The sequence below is a fragment of the Lepeophtheirus salmonis genome, chromosome 9 (genome assembly GCF_016086655.4).
Source record: "Lepeophtheirus salmonis chromosome 9, UVic_Lsal_1.4, whole genome shotgun sequence".
NCBI lineage: Eukaryota > Metazoa > Arthropoda > Copepoda > Siphonostomatoida > Caligidae > Lepeophtheirus > Lepeophtheirus salmonis.
Genome location: NC_052139.2, coordinates 28,488,368 through 28,511,250, shown reverse-complemented (window position 1 = coordinate 28,511,250; position 22,883 = coordinate 28,488,368). Strand labels below are relative to the sequence as shown.

Below are 22,883 nucleotides of genomic sequence, written 5' to 3'. Positions count from 1 at the left end.
TTGGCGAAAAGTTCATGTTGTCCTTGAGCCACTCCTGAGCTTTCTTGGAAGCATGGGCGGGTGCTCCATCTTGTTGAAAACCCCCAGGAGAGTTGCCGATTTGATCCACGGAAGGACCTTGGACCCCAGAATCTTCACATAATCCTCCACTGTTAATCTGAGCCAGTGGGGAACCATACCGACTTCATGGCCTTCCCTTTGGATCTCCAAACATCTCCAAAGCACACAACACGGTCATTTTGCCTGTTAAAAACAGGATCAACCGTAAAAGTTTTCTCATCTGAAAAAATGATGATGCGTCAAGATGAGCTCTTGATATCATTCAAGATTTTCTTGGCACGCTGAAGTCTGACTTCTCACTGACGTTCAGTTAGCAGAGGGAGCTCAGTACGCCTCAGGGACTTTCTTCCAGCCCTTTTCAATTCCCTTGAAACAGTTGGTGTCGACGTTCCCATCATTCTGGCCATGTCCGATACATCCGATTGAAAATTCTAGCAAGCCTGATTACATTAATCATGAATCAGTAAACGTCGAATAAAAAGTTTTAAGTCAAGTGAAAATTGACCTGCAAAAACATTTTTGATTTTCTATATCCCTTAGCATTTAAATGCCCAACCAAGAATGAAAGAAGATACTGATAGCCGTAAGAAGATCATTCTAAACTCTCAATCCAACGAGACATCCTAGCAAAGAAACATAAGAAGACGGATCATTATGTTCAAAGAATCATACTTTTAAAAAGTGTTTAAAAAGATCAAGTCTGATGGAACTACATTCTCATTCTTTAGATGTGATTATTTTAATGTTCTGCCGTTCAAAAATCAGTAACTCTTTGTTATTTATCCTACAGAATCCAATTTAAACACTTTGGTACATTATGACAAAGACGAATTAAGGTTGGAGATAATTTAGATGATAATAAACAAAATGGCAGATTAAAAATATAAAGTAGAAGTTATTATCTAAAAAATAATTATGTATCTCTGTGAGGATAGACTTCTTAACTAAGTGTTATTCAATATTTCATATACAATGTTAAACATAGTAAGAGATTGTTTTTGACTAATTAACAGCGAATACTTAATCGTAAAATTTTTAGCAGGAGTATCATCAAAAAGATAAATCCCTTAGCTATCATAATCTTATACGGATGAAACATATTTTTATGATATAAGGATGCATAAGGCTCAAAAAAATAATATCATTATATTGTATTAAGTAAAATAACTAGAAATCAAATTATTCTTATAAAATCAATAAGGGGGAAGGACTTGAAACACATCATAAAGTCTAAGGTTTGCATTCAGGACTAGAATTGACGATCCATTGAATGGATACGTCCTATTTTTTTTTGTAGTTTTTTATTATTACATTTCATATTTTAAACTATCCACGTCATTAGTATATAAAATATTACTTTGCACTTGTAAAAAAAAAAAAAAATATATATGTAGTAATGAAGAATGCTAAGTTAAGTCAGTTTTTGAGTTCATCATGAAGTGTTTTATCATTGTAGCTCTTGTCTTGGTTGGAGTAACCACTTCTGAGGTTTCCAAGTAAGTTGAATTACTAGTGAAATAAATTTGTATTAAATTTTATCTCCGGACAAAATAGCCATCCTTTTTGTTTCAAGGATCATGGCTTGAAATGAAAGAAAGACGAAGTGGTACAGTAGAGTATTTAATGAAGCTCGGTGTTAGCAAGGCAAATGCCACTGCATATAGCAAAGGTCCAATAACGATGCAATGTATTCAACTAACTGAAGAGGGTTACAAAATTACAGGAATACGTAATGTTCCAAAACTCCTTGTTTATATTTTATGTTAATATTGGTTTTTTTTAGAGCCCAGTGGTACTCCCTACAATGCCTCTATAACATGGAGAAAGGAAGGAAAAAGGCCATACACATCTTCAGGAGTTGAAATGAAATTTGATGCAGAGGTTTTGAAAGACAATGCTACAAATTATAAGCTAATGCGTTTCAATGCTTATGACAAAACATCAGGCTCTCTGGTTTTCTTCACTCAACGGTCCTTTACGAGTGAAGGGTACATGAATTATAGTCATACAATTGCTGCAACGAAGCAGACCGCTTACACTCTCTACCAAAAACAGGTGTAAATCTACATTATTCCCTTAGTTTTTAATTATGAATTTGTAAACTATACATTTTGTCTGAATAAATACGTGCATGCATTATAAATTTCCTCGTGTATTAATTACTACCTGAAACACCCGACATTGCTCAGAGTTTCATAAGGCTCTTGAACTGCAATCTTTCAATTTTTGATGTTGGTTTATACTTTATTTTGAGAAAGTTTTTGTATTGTACGTAAGTATTCAACCTAGTAAACTAATGAATTTTCATTAATACTATTAGAATCTTATTTCGTAGATCAAATAATGTTGATGATACATGTCTTAAAGCACTATTTGCATACGTTTTTCTGATCCTGCCAGATAGGCTATCCAGTTGATCGGTTTGTTCATTCTTTACTTTAGTTGCCCGGATTCAATTTACTATTATGATGATGTCATACTTGACATCAGAACAAACCAGAGCTTGTAAGATAAATTCTCTGTGAGCAACCCCAGCAGATATTTTCACTGTGTGCATCAAGAGCTCGCACGTTGATTTTTTCTGAGACTTAAGACAATTAAGTTGAAATATGACGTGTCATTCTATCCAACAGTGCCTGGGCATTGAACCATTATGGATAATACACATTAATTATAAACTATGAGTCTAGGATTTTTAGATTTCTTGCCTTAATACCTAAAGAGCTCGTCGTCACTGACTCCCCCCTCTCCAGAGGCCGTATCAAGGGTGTGATTGTATTAAGCAAGGCTCAAAACACATGACTTTAAATGATTGTGATAACCAAGACACGACTCTACAGCCTGATATTATAGTGGGTTTTTTTGTCGTTAAAACGAAAGAAAGTGCAGATTTAATCTTCGAGTCCATTATACTATGGAACAGTAGACTCACTTTTTTAGACCAAGTTAAAATTGTTATGTTGTGTAACTATGGCGCCGTTCTTATATAATTTATTCCCAAAAACTAGATCCCGATTAAAACTACAGGCCATTGAAGTGCTTAGGTCTAAAAAAAAATAATAGTGTCATAATCCCCGAAAGAGAACTACATGTATGTAGGATATATGACTCAATATTTTAAAATTTGTGAGAAAGAGATTAAAAGAGCTTTTTAGGTCCTAGTTATAGGTCATGAAAATATAATAACATATCGGTTTGAAATAAGCAATATTTGGTAAATATTCAATGTAAATATGAATCATAGGAACAGTTGTATGGGCTGACATTCGTGAACATATCTATCATACGTGTAAAAGTAGTCGTATATAGCCTGTGTATTACTCATAACTTTATATATTATTATGTTTTAATCTTCAACAACTATCCCTATCAAAATGAAGAGATTCCGTGATTTAAAGATTGTATTGTTTAAGGAGAGAAAGTTATATCGTAGTAATTTTTATACTTACAAAATCTTAATGGTATTTTCCACCCCACAAACAATATACATTTTGAAAAACAGAATGTATTTATTTATAGGAATTGTTGAGGTTCGAATGTTATAATAGGAGAAGTTTTTAGAATTATATTCACTCATGATTCACGTAACTCACCTAGGTCATCAAATTGTAACTGATGAAATATCTATCAATATATTCTATATATTAAATTTAAAAATGGGCCGAAGGTATTTTTCCCGCATGGTATATTCGCTACCTTTTTCTTGTTTTTATATTATCTGTTCGAACTTTGAACTTGTATCTTGTTCAGAATGTAGATTAGCTTCCATCGTAGATGGATCAACGTCAAAATAACTGACATTTATTCCGTAATTTTGATAGTATTGTAAAAAAACCTTTGGGGTATATTTCATTTCCAGCCAAGATCCATAAGTGAACTTACTTGGTTAACTAAGAAGTCGATATTCCAATCATGACTAGGGCTACAATGACAAAACACTTCATGATCAATTCCAATACTTACTTTACATTACAATATCAATTTCTATATATATTGTGTTTTTTTGTTACACACGCGGAAATTATCATTTGACATTTCCTGGGCCGTGCAGAATTATTTACCGATTTTTCTTCAGAACATATCGCGGACAATAATGACATTTGAATGACTTGAGAAACAATTTATTCATACATTTTTAGAATTAAAATAGTTTGTGATCAAATTTAATCAATGTAGCCACCATTTCACTCAATGACACTGGTCAGGCGACATCTGAAGCTGCCACAGACTTGCTGGATGTAATCGGCGTCCATGGAGGCCCAGGCCTTGTTGACAGCAGCCTTTAAGGCATTTATGTTCTTGTGTCGTTTTTGCAGGCCTTGGTTTCCACGTGCGTCTACATAGGGAAGTCTAGTGGGTTCAGATCTGGGCTCTGAGGGGGCCAGTAGTCCTTGGCGAAAAGTTCATGTTGTCCTTGAGCCACTCCTGAGCTTTCTTGGAAGCATGGGCGGGTGCTCCATCTTGTTGAAAACCCCCAGGAGAGTTGCCGATTTGATCCACGGAAGGACCTTGGACCCCAGAATCTTCACATAATCCTCCACTGTTAATCTGAGCCAGTGGGGAACCATACCGACTTCATGGCCTTCCCTTTGGATCTCCAAACATCTCCAAAGCACACAACACGGTCATTTTGCCTGTTAAAAACAGGATCAACCGTAAAAGTTTTCTCATCTGAAAAAATGATGATGCGTCAAGATGAGCTCTTGATATCATTCAAGATTTTCTTGGCACGCTGAAGTCTGACTTCTCACTGACGTTCAGTTAGCAGAGGGCGTTCAGTACGCCTCAGGGACTTTCTTCCAGCCCTTTTCAATTCCCTTGAAACAGTTGGTGTCGACGTTCCCATCATTCTGGCCATGTCCGATACATCCGATTGAAAATTCTAGCAAGCCTGATTACATTAATCATGAATCAGTAAACGTCGAATAAAAAGTTTTAAGTCAAGTGAAAATTGACCTGCAAAAACATTTTTGATTTTCTATATCCCTTAGCATTTAAATGCCCAACCAAGAATGAAAGAAGATACTGATAGCCGTAAGAAGATCATTCTAAACTCTCAATCCAACGAGACATCCTAGCAAAGAAACATAAGAAGACGGATCATTATGTTCAAAGAATCATACTTTTAAAAAGTGTTTAAAAAGATCAAGTCTGATGGAACTACATTCTCATTCTTTAGATGTGATTATTTTAATGTTCTGCCGTTCAAAAATCAGTAACTCTTTGTTATTTATCCTACAGAATCCAATTTAAACACTTTGGTACATTATGACAAAGACGAATTAAGGTTGGAGATAATTTAGATGATAATAAACAAAATGGCAGATTAAAAATATAAAGTAGAAGTTATTATCTAAAAAATAATTATGTATCTCTGTGAGGATAGACTTCTTAACTAAGTGTTATTCAATATTTCATATACAATGTTAAACATAGTAAGAGATTGTTTTTGACTAATTAACAGCGAATACTTAATCGTAAAATTTTTAGCAGGAGTATCATCAAAAAGATAAATCCCTTAGCTATCATAATCTTATACGGATGAAACATATTTTTATGATATAAGGATGCATAAGGCTCAAAAAAATAATATCATTATATTGTATTAAGTAAAATAACTAGAAATCAAATTATTCTTATAAAATCAATAAGGGGGAAGGACTTGAAACACATCATAAAGTCTAAGGTTTGCATTCAGGACTAGAATTGACGATCCATTGAATGGATACGTCCTATTTTTTTTGTAGTTTTTATTATTACATTTCATATTTTAAACTATCCACGTCATTAGTATATAAAATATTACTTTGCACTTGTAAAAAAAAAAAAATATATATGTAGTAATGAAGAATGCTAAGTTAAGTCAGTTTTGAGTTCATCATGAAGTGTTTTATCATTGTAGCTCTTGTCTTGGTTGGAGTAACCACTTCTGAGGTTTCCAAGTAAGTTGAATTACTAGTGAAATAAATTTGTATTAAATTTTATCTCCGGACAAAATAGGCCATCCTTTTTGTTTCAAGGATCATGGCTTGAAATGAAAGAAAGACGAAGTGGTACAGTAGAGTATTTAATGAAGCTCGGTGTTAGCAAGGCAAATGCCACTGCATATAGCAAAGGTCCAATAACGATGCAATGTATTCAATTAACTGAAGAGGGATACAAAATTACAGGAATACGTAATGTTCCAAAACTCCTTGTTTATATTTTATGTTAATATTGCTGTTTTTTAGAGCCCAATGGTAGTCCCTATAATGCCTCTATAACATGGAGAAAGGAAGGAAAAAGGCCATACACATCTTCAGGAGTTGAAATGAAATTTGATGCAGAGGTTTTGAAAGACAATGCTACAAATTATAAGCTAATGCGTTTCAATGCTTATGACAAAACATCAGGCTCTCTGGTTTTCTTCACTCAACGGTCCTTTACGAGTGAAGGGTACATGAATTATAGTCATACAATTGCTGCAACGAAGCAGACCGCTTACACTCTCTACCAAAAACAGGTGTAAATCTACATTATTCCCTTAGTTTTTAATTATGAATTTGTAAACTATACATTTTGTCTGAATAAATACGTGCATGCATTATAAATTTCCTCGTGTATTAATTACTACCTGAAACACCCGACATTGCTCAGAGTTTCATAAGGCTCTTGAACTGCAATCTTTCAATTTTTGATGTTGGTTTATACTTTATTTTGAGAAAGTTTTTGTATTGTACGTAAGTATTCAACCTAGTAAACTAATGAATTTTCATTAATACTATTAGAATCTTATTTCGTAGATCAAATAATGTTGATGATACATGTCTTAAAGCACTATTTGCATACGTTTTTCTGATCCTGCCAGATAGGCTATCCAGTTGATCGGTTTGTTCATTCTTTACTTTAGTTGCCCGGATTCAATTTACTATTATGATGATGTCATACTTGACATCAGAACAAACCAGAGCTTGTAAGATAAATTCTCTGTGAGCAACCCCAGCAGATATTTTCACTGTGTGCATCAAGAGCTCGCACGTTGATTTTTTCTGAGACTTAAGACAATTAAGTTGAAATATGACGTGTCATTCTATCCAACAGTGCCTGGGCATTGAACCATTATGGATAATACACATTAATTATAAACTATGAGTCTAGGATTTTTTAGATTTCTTGCCTTAATACCTAAAGAGCTCGTCGTCACTGACTCCCCCCTCTCCAGAGGCCGTATCAAGGGTGTGATTGTATTAAGCAAGGCTCAAAACACATGACTTTAAATGATTGTGATAACCAAGACACGACTCTACAGCCTGATATTATAGTGGGTTTTTTTGTCGTTAAAACGAAAGAAAGTGCAGATTTAATCTTCGAGTCCATTATACTATGGAACAGTAGACTCACTTTTTAGACCAAGTTAAAATTGTTATGTTGTGTAACTATGGCGCCGTTCTTATATAATTTATTCCCAAAAACTAGATCCCGATTAAAACTACAGGCCATTGAAGTGCTTAGGTCTAAAAAAAAAAAAGAAAAAAAAATAGTGTCATAATCCCCGAAAGAGAACTACATGTATGTAGGATATATGACTCAATATTTTAAAATTTGTGAGAAAGAGATTAAAAGAGCTTTTTAGGTCCTAGTTATAGGTCATGAAAATATAATAACATATCGGTTTGAAATAAGCAATATTTGGTAAATATTCAATGTAAATATGAATCATAGGAACAGTTGTATGGGCTGACATTCGTGAACATATCTATCATACGTGTAAAAGTAGTCGTATATAGCCTGTGTATTACTCATAACTTTATATATTATTATGTTTTAATCTTCAACAACTATCCCTATCAAAATGAAGAGATTCCGTGATTTAAAGATTGTATTGTTTAAGGAGAGAAAGTTATATCGTAGTAATTTTTATACTTACAAAATCTTAATGGTATTTTCCACCCCACAAACAATATACATTTTGAAAAACAGAATGTATTTATTTATAGGAATTGTTGAGGTTCGAATGTTATAATAGGAGAAGTTTTTAGAATTATATTCACTCATGATTCACGTAACTCACCTAGGTCATCAAATTGTAACTGATGAAATATCTATCAATATATTCTATATATTAAATTTAAAAATGGGCCGAAGGTATTTTTCCCGCATGGTATATTCGCTACCTTTTTCTTGTTTTTATATTATCTGTTCGAACTTTGAACTTGTATCTTGTTCAGAATGTAGATTAGCTTCCATCGTAGATGGATCAACGTCAAAATAACTGACATTTATTCCGTAATTTTGATAGTATTGTAAAAAACCTTTGGGGTATATTTCATTTCCAGCCAAGATCCATAAGTGAACTTACTTGGTTAACTAAGAAGTCGATATTCCAATCATGACTAGGGCTACAATGACAAAACACTTCATGATCAATTCCAATACTTACTTTACATTACAATATCAATTTCTATATATATTGTGTTTTTTTGTTACACACGCGGAAATTATCATTTGACATTTCCTGGGCCGTGCAGAATTATTTACCGATTTTTCTTCAGAACATATCGCGGACAATAATGACATTTGAATGACTTGAGAAACAATTTATTCATACATTTTTAGAATTAAAATAGTTTGTGATCAAATTTAATCAATGTAGCCACCATTTCACTCAATGACACTGGTCAGGCGACATCTGAAGCTGCCACAGACTTGCTGGATGTAATCGGCGTCCATGGAGGCCCAGGCCTTGTTGACAGCAGCCTTTAAGGCATTTATGTTCTTGTGTCGTTTTTGCAGGCCTTGGTTTCCACGTGCGTCTACATAGGGAAGTCTAGTGGGTTCAGATCTGGGCTCTGAGGGGGCCAGTAGTCCTTGGCGAAAAGTTCATGTTGTCCTTGAGCCACTCCTGAGCTTTCTTGGAAGCATGGGCGGGTGCTCCATCTTGTTGAAAACCCCCAGGAGAGTTGCCGATTTGATCCACGGAAGGACCTTGGACCCCAGAATCTTCACATAATCCTCCACTGTTAATCTGAGCCAGTGGGGAACCATACCGACTTCATGGCCTTCCCTTTGGATCTCCAAACATCTCCAAAGCACACAACACGGTCATTTTGCCTGTTAAAAACAGGATCAACCGTAAAAGTTTTCTCATCTGAAAAAATGATGATGCGTCAAGATGAGCTCTTGATATCATTCAAGATTTTCTTGGCACGCTGAAGTCTGACTTCTCACTGACGTTCAGTTAGCAGAGGGAGCTCAGTACGCCTCAGGGACTTTCTTCCAGCCCTTTTCAATTCCCTTGAAACAGTTGGTGTCGACGTTCCCATCATTCTGGCCATGTCCGATACATCCGATTGAAAATTCTAGCAAGCCTGATTACATTAATCATGAATCAGTAAACGTCGAATAAAAAGTTTTAAGTCAAGTGAAAATTGACCTGCAAAAACATTTTTGATTTTCTATATCCCTTAGCATTTAAATGCCCAACCAAGAATGAAAGAAGATACTGATAGCCGTAAGAAGATCATTCTAAACTCTCAATCCAACGAGACATCCTAGCAAAGAAACATAAGAAGACGGATCATTATGTTCAAAGAATCATACTTTTAAAAAGTGTTTAAAAAGATCAAGTCTGATGGAACTACATTCTCATTCTTTAGATGTGATTATTTTAATGTTCTGCCGTTCAAAAATCAGTAACTCTTTGTTATTTATCCTACAGAATCCAATTTAAACACTTTGGTACATTATGACAAAGACGAATTAAGGTTGGAGATAATTTAGATGATAATAAACAAAATGGCAGATTAAAAATATAAAGTAGAAGTTATTATCTAAAAAATAATTATGTATCTCTGTGAGGATAGACTTCTTAACTAAGTGTTATTCAATATTTCATATACAATGTTAAACATAGTAAGAGATTGTTTTTGACTAATTAACAGCGAATACTTAATCGTAAAATTTTTAGCAGGAGTATCATCAAAAAGATAAATCCCTTAGCTATCATAATCTTATACGGATGAAACATATTTTTATGATATAAGGATGCATAAGGCTCAAAAAAATAATATCATTATATTGTATTAAGTAAAATAACTAGAAATCAAATTATTCTTATAAAATCAATAAGGGGGAAGGACTTGAAACACATCATAAAGTCTAAGGTTTGCATTCAGGACTAGAATTGACGATCCATTGAATGGATACGTCCTATTTTTTTTTGTAGTTTTTTATTATTACATTTCATATTTTAAACTATCCACGTCATTAGTATATAAAATATTACTTTGCACTTGTAAAAAAAAAAATATATATGTAGTAATGAAGAATGCTAAGTTAAGTCAGTTTTTGAGTTCATCATGAAGTGTTTTATCATTGTAGCTCTTGTCTTGGTTGGAGTAACCACTTCTGAGGTTTCCAAGTAAGTTGAATTACTAGTGAAATAAATTTGTATTAAATTTTATCTCCGGACAAAATAGGCCATCCTTTTTGTTTCAAGGATCATGGCTTGAAATGAAAGAAAGACGAAGTGGTACAGTAGAGTATTTAATGAAGCTCGGTGTTAGCAAGGCAAATGCCACTGCATATAGCAAAGGTCCAATAACGATGCAATGTATTCAACTAACTGAAGAGGGTTACAAAATTACAGGAATACGTAATGTTCCAAAACTCCTTGTTTATATTTTATGTTAATATTGGTTTTTTTTAGAGCCCAGTGGTACTCCCTACAATGCCTCTATAACATGGAGAAAGGAAGGAAAAAGGCCATACACATCTTCAGGAGTTGAAATGAAATTTGATGCAGAGGTTTTGAAAGACAATGCTACAAATTATAAGCTAATGCGTTTCAATGCTTATGACAAAACATCAGGCTCTCTGGTTTTCTTCACTCAACGGTCCTTTACGAGTGAAGGGTACATGAATTATAGTCATACAATTGCTGCAACGAAGCAGACCGCTTACACTCTCTACCAAAAACAGGTGTAAATCTACATTATTCCCTTAGTTTTTAATTATGAATTTGTAAACTATACATTTTGTCTGAATAAATACGTGCATGCATTATAAATTTCCTCGTGTATTAATTACTACCTGAAACACCCGACATTGCTCAGAGTTTCATAAGGCTCTTGAACTGCAATCTTTCAATTTTTGATGTTGGTTTATACTTTATTTTGAGAAAGTTTTTGTATTGTACGTAAGTATTCAACCTAGTAAACTAATGAATTTTCATTAATACTATTAGAATCTTATTTCGTAGATCAAATAATGTTGATGATACATGTCTTAAAGCACTATTTGCATACGTTTTTCTGATCCTGCCAGATAGGCTATCCAGTTGATCGGTTTGTTCATTCTTTACTTTAGTTGCCCGGATTCAATTTACTATTATGATGATGTCATACTTGACATCAGAACAAACCAGAGCTTGTAAGATAAATTCTCTGTGAGCAACCCCAGCAGATATTTTCACTGTGTGCATCAAGAGCTCGCACGTTGATTTTTTCTGAGACTTAAGACAATTAAGTTGAAATATGACGTGTCATTCTATCCAACAGTGCCTGGGCATTGAACCATTATGGATAATACACATTAATTATAAACTATGAGTCTAGGATTTTTTAGATTTCTTGCCTTAATACCTAAAGAGCTCGTCGTCACTGACTCCCCCCCTCTCCAGAGGCCGTATCAAGGGTGTGATTGTATTAAGCAAGGCTCAAAACACATGACTTTAAATGATTGTGATAACCAAGACACGACTCTACAGCCTGATATTATAGTGGGTTTTTTTGTCGTTAAAACGAAAGAAAGTGCAGATTTAATCTTCGAGTCCATTATACTATGGAACAGTAGACTCACTTTTTTAGACCAAGTTAAAATTGTTATGTTGTGTAACTATGGCGCCGTTCTTATATAATTTATTCCCAAAAACTAGATCCCGATTAAAACTACAGGCCATTGAAGTGCTTAGGTCTAAAAAAAAAAGAAAAAAAAATAGTGTCATAATCCCCGAAAGAGAACTACATGTATGTAGGATATATGACTCAATATTTTAAAATTTGTGAGAAAGAGATTAAAAGAGCTTTTTAGGTCCTAGTTATAGGTCATGAAAATATAATAACATATCGGTTTGAAATAAGCAATATTTGGTAAATATTCAATGTAAATATGAATCATAGGAACAGTTGTATGGGCTGACATTCGTGAACATATCTATCATACGTGTAAAAGTAGTCGTATATAGCCTGTGTATTACTCATAACTTTATATATTATTATGTTTTAATCTTCAACAACTATCCCTATCAAAATGAAGAGATTCCGTGATTTAAAGATTGTATTGTTTAAGGAGAGAAAGTTATATCGTAGTAATTTTTATACTTACAAAATCTTAATGGTATTTTCCACCCCACAAACAATATACATTTTGAAAAACAGAATGTATTTATTTATAGGAATTGTTGAGGTTCGAATGTTATAATAGGAGAAGTTTTTAGAATTATATTCACTCATGATTCACGTAACTCACCTAGGTCATCAAATTGTAACTGATGAAATATCTATCAATATATTCTATATATTAAATTTAAAAATGGGCCGAAGGTATTTTTCCCGCATGGTATATTCGCTACCTTTTTCTTGTTTTTATATTATCTGTTCGAACTTTGAACTTGTATCTTGTTCAGAATGTAGATTAGCTTCCATCGTAGATGGATCAACGTCAAAATAACTGACATTTATTCCGTAATTTTGATAGTATTGTAAAAAACCTTTGGGGTATATTTCATTTCCAGCCAAGATCCATAAGTGAACTTACTTGGTTAACTAAGAAGTCGATATTCCAATCATGACTAGGGCTACAATGACAAAACACTTCATGATCAATTCCAATACTTACTTTACATTACAATATCAATTTCTATATATATTGTGTTTTTTTGTTACACACGCGGAAATTATCATTTGACATTTCCTGGGCCGTGCAGAATTATTTACCGATTTTTCTTCAGAACATATCGCGGACAATAATGACATTTGAATGACTTGAGAAACAATTTATTCATACATTTTTAGAATTAAAATAGTTTGTGATCAAATTTAATCAATGTAGCCACCATTTCACTCAATGACACTGGTCAGGCGACATCTGAAGCTGCCACAGACTTGCTGGATGTAATCGGCGTCCATGGAGGCCCAGGCCTTGTTGACAGCAGCCTTTAAGGCATTTATGTTCTTGTGTCGTTTTTTGCAGGCCTTGGTTTCCACGTGCGTCTACATAGGGAAGTCTAGTGGGTTCAGATCTGGGCTCTGAGGGGGCCAGTAGTCCTTGGCGAAAAGTTCATGTTGTCCTTGAGCCACTCCTGAGCTTTCTTGGAAGCATGGGCGGGTGCTCCATCTTGTTGAAAACCCCCAGGAGAGTTGCCGATTTGATCCACGGAAGGACCTTGGACCCCAGAATCTTCACATAATCCTCCACTGTTAATCTGAGCCAGTGGGGAACCATACCGACTTCATGGCCTTCCCTTTGGATCTCCAAACATCTCCAAAGCACACAACACGGTCATTTTGCCTGTTAAAAACAGGATCAACCGTAAAAGTTTTCTCATCTGAAAAAATGATGATGCGTCAAGATGAGCTCTTGATATCATTCAAGATTTTCTTGGCACGCTGAAGTCTGACTTCTCACTGACGTTCAGTTAGCAGAGGGAGCTCAGTACGCCTCAGGGACTTTCTTCCAGCCCTTTTCAATTCCCTTGAAACAGTTGGTGTCGACGTTCCCATCATTCTGGCCATGTCCGATACATCCGATTGAAAATTCTAGCAAGCCTGATTACATTAATCATGAATCAGTAAACGTCGAATAAAAAGTTTTAAGTCAAGTGAAAATTGACCTGCAAAAACATTTTTGATTTTCTATATCCCTTAGCATTTAAATGCCCAACCAAGAATGAAAGAAGATACTGATAGCCGTAAGAAGATCATTCTAAACTCTCAATCCAACGAGACATCCTAGCAAAGAAACATAAGAAGACGGATCATTATGTTCAAAGAATCATACTTTTTAAAAAGTGTTTAAAAAGATCAAGTCTGATGGAACTACATTCTCATTCTTTAGATGTGATTATTTTAATGTTCTGCCGTTCAAAAATCAGTAACTCTTTGTTATTTATCCTACAGAATCCAATTTAAACACTTTGGTACATTATGACAAAGACGAATTAAGGTTGGAGATAATTTAGATGATAATAAACAAAATGGCAGATTAAAAATATAAAGTAGAAGTTATTATCTAAAAAATAATTATGTATCTCTGTGAGGATAGACTTCTTAACTAAGTGTTATTCAATATTTCATATACAATGTTAAACATAGTAAGAGATTGTTTTTGACTAATTAACAGCGAATACTTAATCGTAAAATTTTTAGCAGGAGTATCATCAAAAAGATAAATCCCTTAGCTATCATAATCTTATACGGATGAAACATATTTTTATGATATAAGGATGCATAAGGCTCAAAAAAATAATATCATTATATTGTATTAAGTAAAATAACTAGAAATCAAATTATTCTTATAAAATCAATAAGGGGGAAGGACTTGAAACACATCATAAAGTCTAAGGTTTGCATTCAGGACTAGAATTGACGATCCATTGAATGGATACGTCCTATTTTTTTTTTGTAGTTTTTTATTATTACATTTCATATTTTAAACTATCCACGTCATTAGTATATAAAATATTACTTTGCACTTGTAAAAAAAAAAAATATATATGTAGTAATGAAGAATGCTAAGTTAAGTCAGTTTTTGAGTTCATCATGAAGTGTTTTATCATTGTAGCTCTTGTCTTGGTTGGAGTAACCACTTCTGAGGTTTCCAAGTAAGTTGAATTACTAGTGAAATAAATTTGTATTAAATTTTATCTCCGGACAAAATAGGCCATCCTTTTTGTTTCAAGGATCATGGCTTGAAATGAAAGAAAGACGAAGTGGTACAGTAGAGTATTTAATGAAGCTCGGTGTTAGCAAGGCAAATGCCACTGCATATAGCAAAGGTCCAATAACGATGCAATGTATTCAACTAACTGAAGAGGGTTACAAAATTACAGGAATACGTAATGTTCCAAAACTCCTTGTTTATATTTTATGTTAATATTGCTGTTTTTTTAGAGCCCAGTGGTACTCCCTACAATGCCTCTATAACATGGAGAAAGGAAGGAAAAAGGCCATACACATCTTCAGGAGTTGAAATGAAATTTGATGCAGAGGTTTTGAAAGACAATGCTACAAATTATAAGCTAATGCGTTTCAATGCTTATGACAAAACATCAGGCTCTCTGGTTTTCTTCACTCAACGGTCCTTTACGAGTGAAGGGTACATGAATTATAGTCATACAATTGCTGCAACGAAGCAGACCGCTTACACTCTCTACCAAAAACAGGTGTAAATCTACATTATTCCCTTAGTTTTTAATTATGAATTTGTAAACTATACATTTTGTCTGAATAAATACGTGCATGCATTATAAATTTCCTCGTGTATTAATTACTACCTGAAACACCCGACATTGCTCAGAGTTTCATAAGGCTCTTGAACTGCAATCTTTCAATTTTTGATGTTGGTTTATACTTTATTTTGAGAAAGTTTTTGTATTGTACGTAAGTATTCAACCTAGTAAACTAATGAATTTTCATTAATACTATTAGAATCTTATTTCGTAGATCAAATAATGTTGATGATACATGTCTTAAAGCACTATTTGCATACGTTTTTCTGATCCTGCCAGATAGGCTATCCAGTTGATCGGTTTGTTCATTCTTTACTTTAGTTGCCCGGATTCAATTTACTATTATGATGATGTCATACTTGACATCAGAACAAACCAGAGCTTGTAAGATAAATTCTCTGTGAGCAACCCCAGCAGATATTTTCACTGTGTGCATCAAGAGCTCGCACGTTGATTTTTTCTGAGACTTAAGACAATTAAGTTGAAATATGACGTGTCATTCTATCCAACAGTGCCTGGGCATTGAACCATTATGGATAATACACATTAATTATAAACTATGAGTCTAGGATTTTTTAGATTTCTTGCCTTAATACCTAAAGAGCTCGTCGTCACTGACTCCCCCCTCTCCAGAGGCCGTATCAAGGGTGTGATTGTATTAAGCAAGGCTCAAAACACATGACTTTAAATGATTGTGATAACCAAGACACGACTCTACAGCCTGATATTATAGTGGGTTTTTTTGTCGTTAAAACGAAAGAAAGTGCAGATTTAATCTTCGAGTCCATTATACTATGGAACAGTAGACTCACTTTTTTAGACCAAGTTAAAATTGTTATGTTGTGTAACTATGGCGCCGTTCTTATATAATTTATTCCCAAAAACTAGATCCCGATTAAAACTACAGGCCATTGAAGTGCTTAGGTCTAAAAAAAAAAGAAAAAAAAATAGTGTCATAATCCCCGAAAGAGAACTACATGTATGTAGGATATATGACTCAATATTTTAAAATTTGTGAGAAAGAGATTAAAAGAGCTTTTTAGGTCCTAGTTATAGGTCATGAAAATATAATAACATATCGGTTTGAAATAAGCAATATTTGGTAAATATTCAATGTAAATATGAATCATAGGAACAGTTGTATGGGCTGACATTCGTGAACATATCTATCATACGTGTAAAAGTAGTCGTATATAGCCTGTGTATTACTCATAACTTTATATATTATTATGTTTTAATCTTCAACAACTATCCCTATCAAAATGAAGAGATTCCGTGATTTAAAGATTGTATTGTTTAAGGAGAGAAAGTTATATCGTAGTAATTTTTATACTTACAAAATCTTAATGGTATTTTCCACCCCACAAACAATATACATTTTGAAAACAGAATGTATTTATTTATAGGAATTGTTGAGGTTCGAATGTTATAATAGGAGAAGTTTTTAGAATTATATTCACTCATGATTCACGTAACTCACCTAGGTCATCAAATTGTAACTGATGAAATATCTATCAATATATTCTATATATTAAATTTAAAAATGGGCCGAAGGTATTTTTCCCGCATGGTATATTCGCTACCTTTTTCTTGTTTTTATATTATCTGTTCGAACTTTGAACTTGTATCTTGTTCAGAATGTAGATTAGCTTCCATCGTAGATGGATCAACGTCAAAATAACTGACATTTATTCCGTAATTTTGATAGTATTGTAAAAAACCTTTGGGGTATATTTCATTTCCAGCCAAGATCCATAAGTGAACTTACTTGGTTAACTAAGAAGTCGATATTCCAATCATGACTAGGGCTACAATGACAAAACACTTCATGATCAATTCCAATACTTACTTTACATTACAATATCAATTTCTATATATATTGTGTTTTTTTGTTACACACGCGGAAATTATCATTTGACATTTCCTGGGCCGTGCAGAATTATTTACCGATTTTTCTTCAGAACATATCGCGGACAATAATGACATTTGAATGACTTGAGAAACAATTTATTCATACATTTTTAGAATTAAAATAGTTTGTGATCAAATTTAATCAATGTAGCCACCATTTCACTCAATGACACTGGTCAGGCGACATCTGAAGCTGCCACAGACTTGCTGGATGTAATCGGCGTCCATGGAGGCCCAGGCCTTGTTGACAGCAGCCTTTAAGGCATTTATGTTCTTGTGTCGTTTTTTGCAGGCCTTGGTTTCCACGTGCGTCTACATAGGGAAGTCTAGTGGGTTCAGATCTGGGCTCTGAGGGGGCCAGTAGTCCTTGGCGAAAAGTTCATGTTGTCCTTGAGCCACTCCTGAGCTTTCTTGGAAGCATGGGCGGGTGCTCCATCTTGTTGAAAACCCCCAGGAGAGTTGCCGATTTGATCCACGGAAGGACCTTGGACCCCAGAATCTTCACATAATCCTCCACTGTTAATCTGAGCCAGTGGGGAACCATACCGACTTCATGGCCTTCCCTTTGGATCTCCAAACATCTCCAAAGCACACAACACGGTCATTTTGCCTGTTAAAAACAGGATCAACCGTAAAAGTTTTCTCATCTGAAAAAATGATGATGCGTCAAGATGAGCTCTTGATATCATTCAAGATTTTCTTGGCACGCTGAAGTCTGACTTCTCACTGACGTTCAGTTAGCAGAGGGAGCTCAGTACGCCTCAGGGACTTTCTTCCAGCCCTTTTCAATTCCCTTGAAACAGTTGGTGTCGACGTTCCCATCATTCTGGCCATGTCCGATACATCCGATTGAAAATTCTAGCAAGCCTGATTACATTAATCATGAATCAGTAAACGTCGAATAAAAAGTTTTAAGTCAAGTGAAAATTGACCTGCAAAAACATTTTTGATTTTCTATATCCCTTAGCATTTAAATGCCCAACCAAGAATGAAAGAAGATACTGATAGCCGTAAGAAGATCATTCTAAACTCTCAATCCAACGAGACATCCTAGCAAAGAAACATAAGAAGACGGATCATTATGTTCAAAGAATCATACTTTTAAAAAGTGTTTAAAAAGATCAAGTCTGATGGAACTACATTCTCATTCTTTAGATGTGATTATTTTAATGTTCTGCCGTTCAAAAATCAGTAACTCTTTGTTATTTATCCTACAGAATCCAATTTAAACACTTTGGTACATTATGACAAAGACGAATTAAGGTTGGAGATAATTTAGATGATAATAAACAAAATGGCAGATTAAAAATATAAAGTAGAAGTTATTATCTAAAAAATAATTATGTATCTCTGTGAGGATAGACTTCTTAACTAAGTGTTATTCAATATTTCATATACAATGTTAAACATAGTAAGAGATTGTTTTTGACTAATTAACAGCGAATACTTAATCGTAAAATTTTTAGCAGGAGTATCATCAAAAAGATAAATCCCTTAGCTATCATAATCTTATACGGATGAAACATATTTTTATGATATAAGGATGCATAAGGCTCAAAAAAATAATATCATTATATTGTATTAAGTAAAATAACTAGAAATCAAATTATTCTTATAAAATCAATAAGGGGGAAGGACTTGAAACACATCATAAAGTCTAAGGTTTGCATTCAGGACTAGAATTGACGATCCATTGAATGGATACGTCCTATTTTTTTTTTTGTAGTTTTTTATTATTACATTTCATATTTTAAACTATCCACGTCATTAGTATATAAAATATTACTTTGCACTTGTAAAAAAAAAAAAAATATATATGTAGTAATGAAGAATGCTAAGTTAAGTCAGTTTTTGAGTTCATCATGAAGTGTTTTATCATTGTAGCTCTTGTCTTGGTTGGAGTAACCACTTCTGAGGTTTCCAAGTAAGTTGAATTACTAGTGAAATAAATTTGTATTAAATTTTATCTCCGGACAAAATAGGCCATCCTTTTTGTTTCAAGGATCATGGCTTGAAATGAAAGAAAGACGAAGTGGTACAGTAGAGTATTTAATGAAGCTCGGTGTTAGCAAGGCAAATGCCACTGCATATAGCAAAGGTCCAATAACGATGCAATGTATTCAACTAACTGAAGAGGGTTACAAAATTACAGGAATACGTAATGTTCCAAAACTCCTTGTTTATATTTTATGTTAATATTGGTTTTTTTTAGAGCCCAGTGGTACTCCCTACAATGCCTCTATAACATGGAGAAAGGAAGGAAAAAGGCCATACACATCTTCAGGAGTTGAAATGAAATTTGATGCAGAGGTTTTGAAAGACAATGCTACAAATTATAAGCTAATGCGTTTCAATGCTTATGACAAAACATCAGGCTCTCTGGTTTTCTTCACTCAACGGTCCTTTACGAGTGAAGGGTACATGAATTATAGTCATACAATTGCTGCAACGGAGCAGACCGCTTACACTCTCTACCAAAAACAGGTGTAAATCTACATTATTCCGTTAGTTTTTAATTATGAATTTGTAAACTATACATTTTGTCTGAATAAATACGTGCATGCATTATAAATTTCCTCGTGTATTAATTACTACCTGAAACACCCGACATTGCTCAGAGTTTCATAAGGCTCTTGAACTGCAATCTTTCAATTTTTGATGTTGGTTTATACTTTATTTTGAGAAAGTTTTTGTATTGTACGTAAGTATTCAACCTAGTAAACTAATGAATTTTCATTAATACTATTAGAATCTTATTTCGTAGATCAAATAATGTTGATGATACATGTCTTAAAGCACTATTTGCATACGTTTTTCTGATCCTGCCAGATAGGCTATCCAGTTGATCGGTTTGTTCATTCTTTACTTTAATTGCCCGGATTCAATTTACTATTATGATGATGTCATACTTGACATCAGAACAAACCAGAGCTTGTAAGATAAATTCTCTGTGAGCAACCCCAGCAGATATTTTCACCGTGTGCATCAAGAGCTCGCACGTTGATTTTTTCTGAGACTTAAGACAATTAAGTTGAAATATGACGTGTCATTCTATCCAACAGTGCCTGGGCATTGAACCATTATGGATAATACACATTAATTATAAACTATGAGTCTAGGATTTTTTAGATTTCTTGCCTTAATACCTAAAGAGCTCGTCGTCACTGACTCCCCCCCTCTCCAGAGGCCGTATCAAGGGTGTGATTGTATTAAGCAAGGCTCAAAACACATGACTTTAAATGATTGTGATAACCAAGACACGACTCTACAGCCTGATATTATAGTGGGTTTTTTTGTCGTTAAAACGAAAGAAAGTGCAGATTTAATCTTCGAGTCCATTATACTATGGAACTGTAGACTCACTTTTTTAGACCAAGTTAAAATTGTTATGTTGTGTAACTATGGCGCCGTTCTTATATAATTTATTCCCAAAAACTAGATCCCGATTAAAACTACAGGCCATTGAAGTGCTTAGGTCTAAAAAAAAAAAAAGAAAAAAATAGTGTCATAATCCCCGAAAGAGAACTACATGTATGTAGGATATATGACTCAATATTTTAAAATTTGTGAGAAAGAGATTAAAAGAGCTTTTAGGTCCTAGTTATAGGTCATGAAAATATAATAACATATCGGTTTGAAATAAGCAATATTTGGTAAATATTCAATGTAAATATGAATCATAGGAACAGTTGTATGGGCTGACATTCGTGAACATATCTATCATACGTGTAAAAGTAGTCGTATATAGCCTGTGTATTACTCATAACTTTATATATTATTATGTTTTAATCTTCAACAACTATCCCTATCAAAATGAAGAGATTCCGTGATTTAAAGATTGTATTGTTTAAGGAGAGAAAGTTATATCGTAGTAATTTTTATACTTACAAAATCTTAATGGTATTTTCCACCCCACAAACAATATACATTTTGAAAAACAGAATGTATTTATTTATAGGAATTGTTGAGGTTCGAATGTTATAATAGGAGAAGTTTTTAGAATTATATTCACTCATGATTCACGTAACTCACCTAGGTCATCAAATTGTAACTGATGAAATATCTATCAATATATTCTATATATTAAATTTAAAAATGGGCCGAAGGTATTTTTCCCGCATGGTATATTCGCTACCTTTTTCTTGTTTTTATATTATCTGTTCGAACTTTGAACTTGTATCTTGTTCAGAATGTAGATTAGCTTCCATCGTAGATGGATCAACGTCAAAATAACTGACATTTATTCCATAATTTTGATAGTATTGTAAAAAAACCTTTGGGGTATATTTCATTTCCAGCCAAGATCCATAAGTGAACTTACTTGGTTAACTAAGAAGTCGATATTCCAATCATGACTAGGGCTACAATGACAAAACACTTCATGATCAATTCCAATACTTACTTTACATTACAATATCAATTTCTATATATATTGTATTTTTTTGTTACACACGCAGAAATTATCATTTGACATTTCCTGGGCCGTGCAGAATTATTTACCGATTTTTCTTCAGAACATATCGCGGACAATAATGACATTTGAATGACTTGAGAAACAATTTATTCATACATTTTTAGAATTAAAATAGTTTGTGATCAAATTTAATCAATGTAGCCACCATTTCACTCAATGACACTGGTCAGGCGACATCTGAAGCTGCCACAGACTTGCTGGATGTAATCGGCGTCCATGGAGGCCCAGGCCTTGTTGACAGCAGCCTTTAAGGCATTTATGTTCTTGTGTCGTTTTTTGCAGGCCTTGGTCTCCACGTGCGTCTACATAGGGAAGTCTAGTGGGTTCAGATCTGGGCTCTGAGGGGGCCAGTAGTCCTTGGCGAAAAGTTCATGTTGTCCTTGAGCCACTCCTGAGCTTTCTTGGAAGCATGGGCGGGTGCTCCATCTTGTTGAAAAACCCCAGGAGAGTTGCCGATTTGATCCACGGAAGGACCTTGGACGCCAGAATCTTCACATAATCCTCCACTGTTAATCTGAGCCAGTGGGGAACCATACCGACTTCATGGCCTTCCCTTTGGATCTCCAAACATCTCCAAAGCACACAACACGGTCATTTTGCCTGTTAAAAACAGGATCGACCGTAAAAGTTTTCTCATCTGAAAAAATGATGATGCGTCAAGATGAGCTCTTGATATCATTCAAGATTTTCTTGGCACGCTGAAGTCTGACTTCTCACTGACGTTCAGTTAGCAGAGGGCGTTCAGTACGCCTCAGGGACTTTCTTCCAGCCCTTTTCAATTCCCTTGAAACAGTTGGTGTCGACGTTCCCATCATTCTGGCCATGTCCGATACATCCGATTGAAAATTCTAGCAAGCCTGATTACATTAATCATGAATCAGTAAACGTCGAATAAAAAGTTTTAAGTCAAGTGAAAATTGACCGGCAAAAACATTTTTGATTTTCTATATC

General features: G+C 34.2%; 4 protein-coding genes and 1 long non-coding RNA gene across 5 annotated transcripts; all 5 read left to right on the top strand.

Moving 5' to 3' along the window:
* Nucleotides 1-1,639: 1,639 nt before the first annotated feature.
* Nucleotides 1,640-2,203, top strand: LOC121124596 (uncharacterized). Its single transcript, XR_011781818.1, has 2 exons — nt 1,640-1,789; nt 1,844-2,203. It is a non-coding gene; the product is annotated as an uncharacterized lncRNA (long non-coding RNA).
* A 3,730-nt stretch (nt 2,204-5,933) lies between these two features.
* LOC121124622 (uncharacterized) lies at nt 5,934-6,650 on the top strand. The gene is made up of 3 exons (XM_040719785.2): nt 5,934-6,002; nt 6,061-6,236; nt 6,291-6,650. Exons 1-3 carry the CDS (start codon nt 5,941-5,943, stop codon nt 6,566-6,568), a joined length of 516 nt encoding a protein of 171 aa, XP_040575719.1. The 5' UTR covers nt 5,934-5,940; the 3' UTR covers nt 6,569-6,650.
* Nucleotides 6,651-10,183: 3,533 nt separating this feature from the next.
* Nucleotides 10,184-11,107, top strand: LOC121124563 (uncharacterized). Its single transcript, XM_040719720.2, has 3 exons — nt 10,184-10,459; nt 10,518-10,693; nt 10,748-11,107. The coding sequence occupies exons 1-3, from the start codon at nt 10,398-10,400 to the stop codon at nt 11,023-11,025; spliced, it is 516 nt and encodes a 171-aa protein (XP_040575654.1). The 5' UTR covers nt 10,184-10,397; the 3' UTR covers nt 11,026-11,107.
* Nucleotides 11,108-14,795: 3,688 nt separating this feature from the next.
* LOC121124557 (uncharacterized) lies at nt 14,796-15,569 on the top strand. Its single transcript, XM_040719713.2, has 3 exons — nt 14,796-14,920; nt 14,979-15,154; nt 15,210-15,569. The coding sequence occupies exons 1-3, from the start codon at nt 14,859-14,861 to the stop codon at nt 15,485-15,487; spliced, it is 516 nt and encodes a 171-aa protein (XP_040575647.1). The 5' UTR covers nt 14,796-14,858; the 3' UTR covers nt 15,488-15,569.
* Nucleotides 15,570-19,257: 3,688 nt separating this feature from the next.
* LOC121124644 (uncharacterized) lies at nt 19,258-20,030 on the top strand. Its single transcript, XM_040719826.2, has 3 exons — nt 19,258-19,382; nt 19,441-19,616; nt 19,671-20,030. Exons 1-3 carry the CDS (start codon nt 19,321-19,323, stop codon nt 19,946-19,948), a joined length of 516 nt encoding a protein of 171 aa, XP_040575760.1. The 5' UTR covers nt 19,258-19,320; the 3' UTR covers nt 19,949-20,030.
* The last annotated feature ends 2,853 nt before the right edge of the window (nt 20,031-22,883 follow it).

Coding starts and splice junctions, on each gene's coding strand:
- LOC121124563 (XM_040719720.2), top strand. CDS start 10,398: ATGAAGTGTTTTATCATTGTAGCTCTTGTCTTGGTTGGAGTAACCACT. Junction 10,460..10,517: donor ACCACTTCTGAGGTTTCCAA/GTAAGTTGAATT, acceptor CGGACAAAATAG/GCCATCCTTTTTGTTTCAAG. Junction 10,694..10,747: donor TTACAAAATTACAGGAATAC/GTAATGTTCCAA, acceptor GGTTTTTTTTAG/AGCCCAGTGGTACTCCCTAC.
- LOC121124557 (XM_040719713.2), top strand. CDS start 14,859: ATGAAGTGTTTTATCATTGTAGCTCTTGTCTTGGTTGGAGTAACCACT. Junction 14,921..14,978: donor ACCACTTCTGAGGTTTCCAA/GTAAGTTGAATT, acceptor CGGACAAAATAG/GCCATCCTTTTTGTTTCAAG. Junction 15,155..15,209: donor TTACAAAATTACAGGAATAC/GTAATGTTCCAA, acceptor CTGTTTTTTTAG/AGCCCAGTGGTACTCCCTAC.
- LOC121124644 (XM_040719826.2), top strand. CDS start 19,321: ATGAAGTGTTTTATCATTGTAGCTCTTGTCTTGGTTGGAGTAACCACT. Junction 19,383..19,440: donor ACCACTTCTGAGGTTTCCAA/GTAAGTTGAATT, acceptor CGGACAAAATAG/GCCATCCTTTTTGTTTCAAG. Junction 19,617..19,670: donor TTACAAAATTACAGGAATAC/GTAATGTTCCAA, acceptor GGTTTTTTTTAG/AGCCCAGTGGTACTCCCTAC.
- LOC121124622 (XM_040719785.2), top strand. CDS start 5,941: ATGAAGTGTTTTATCATTGTAGCTCTTGTCTTGGTTGGAGTAACCACT. Junction 6,003..6,060: donor ACCACTTCTGAGGTTTCCAA/GTAAGTTGAATT, acceptor CGGACAAAATAG/GCCATCCTTTTTGTTTCAAG. Junction 6,237..6,290: donor ATACAAAATTACAGGAATAC/GTAATGTTCCAA, acceptor GCTGTTTTTTAG/AGCCCAATGGTAGTCCCTAT.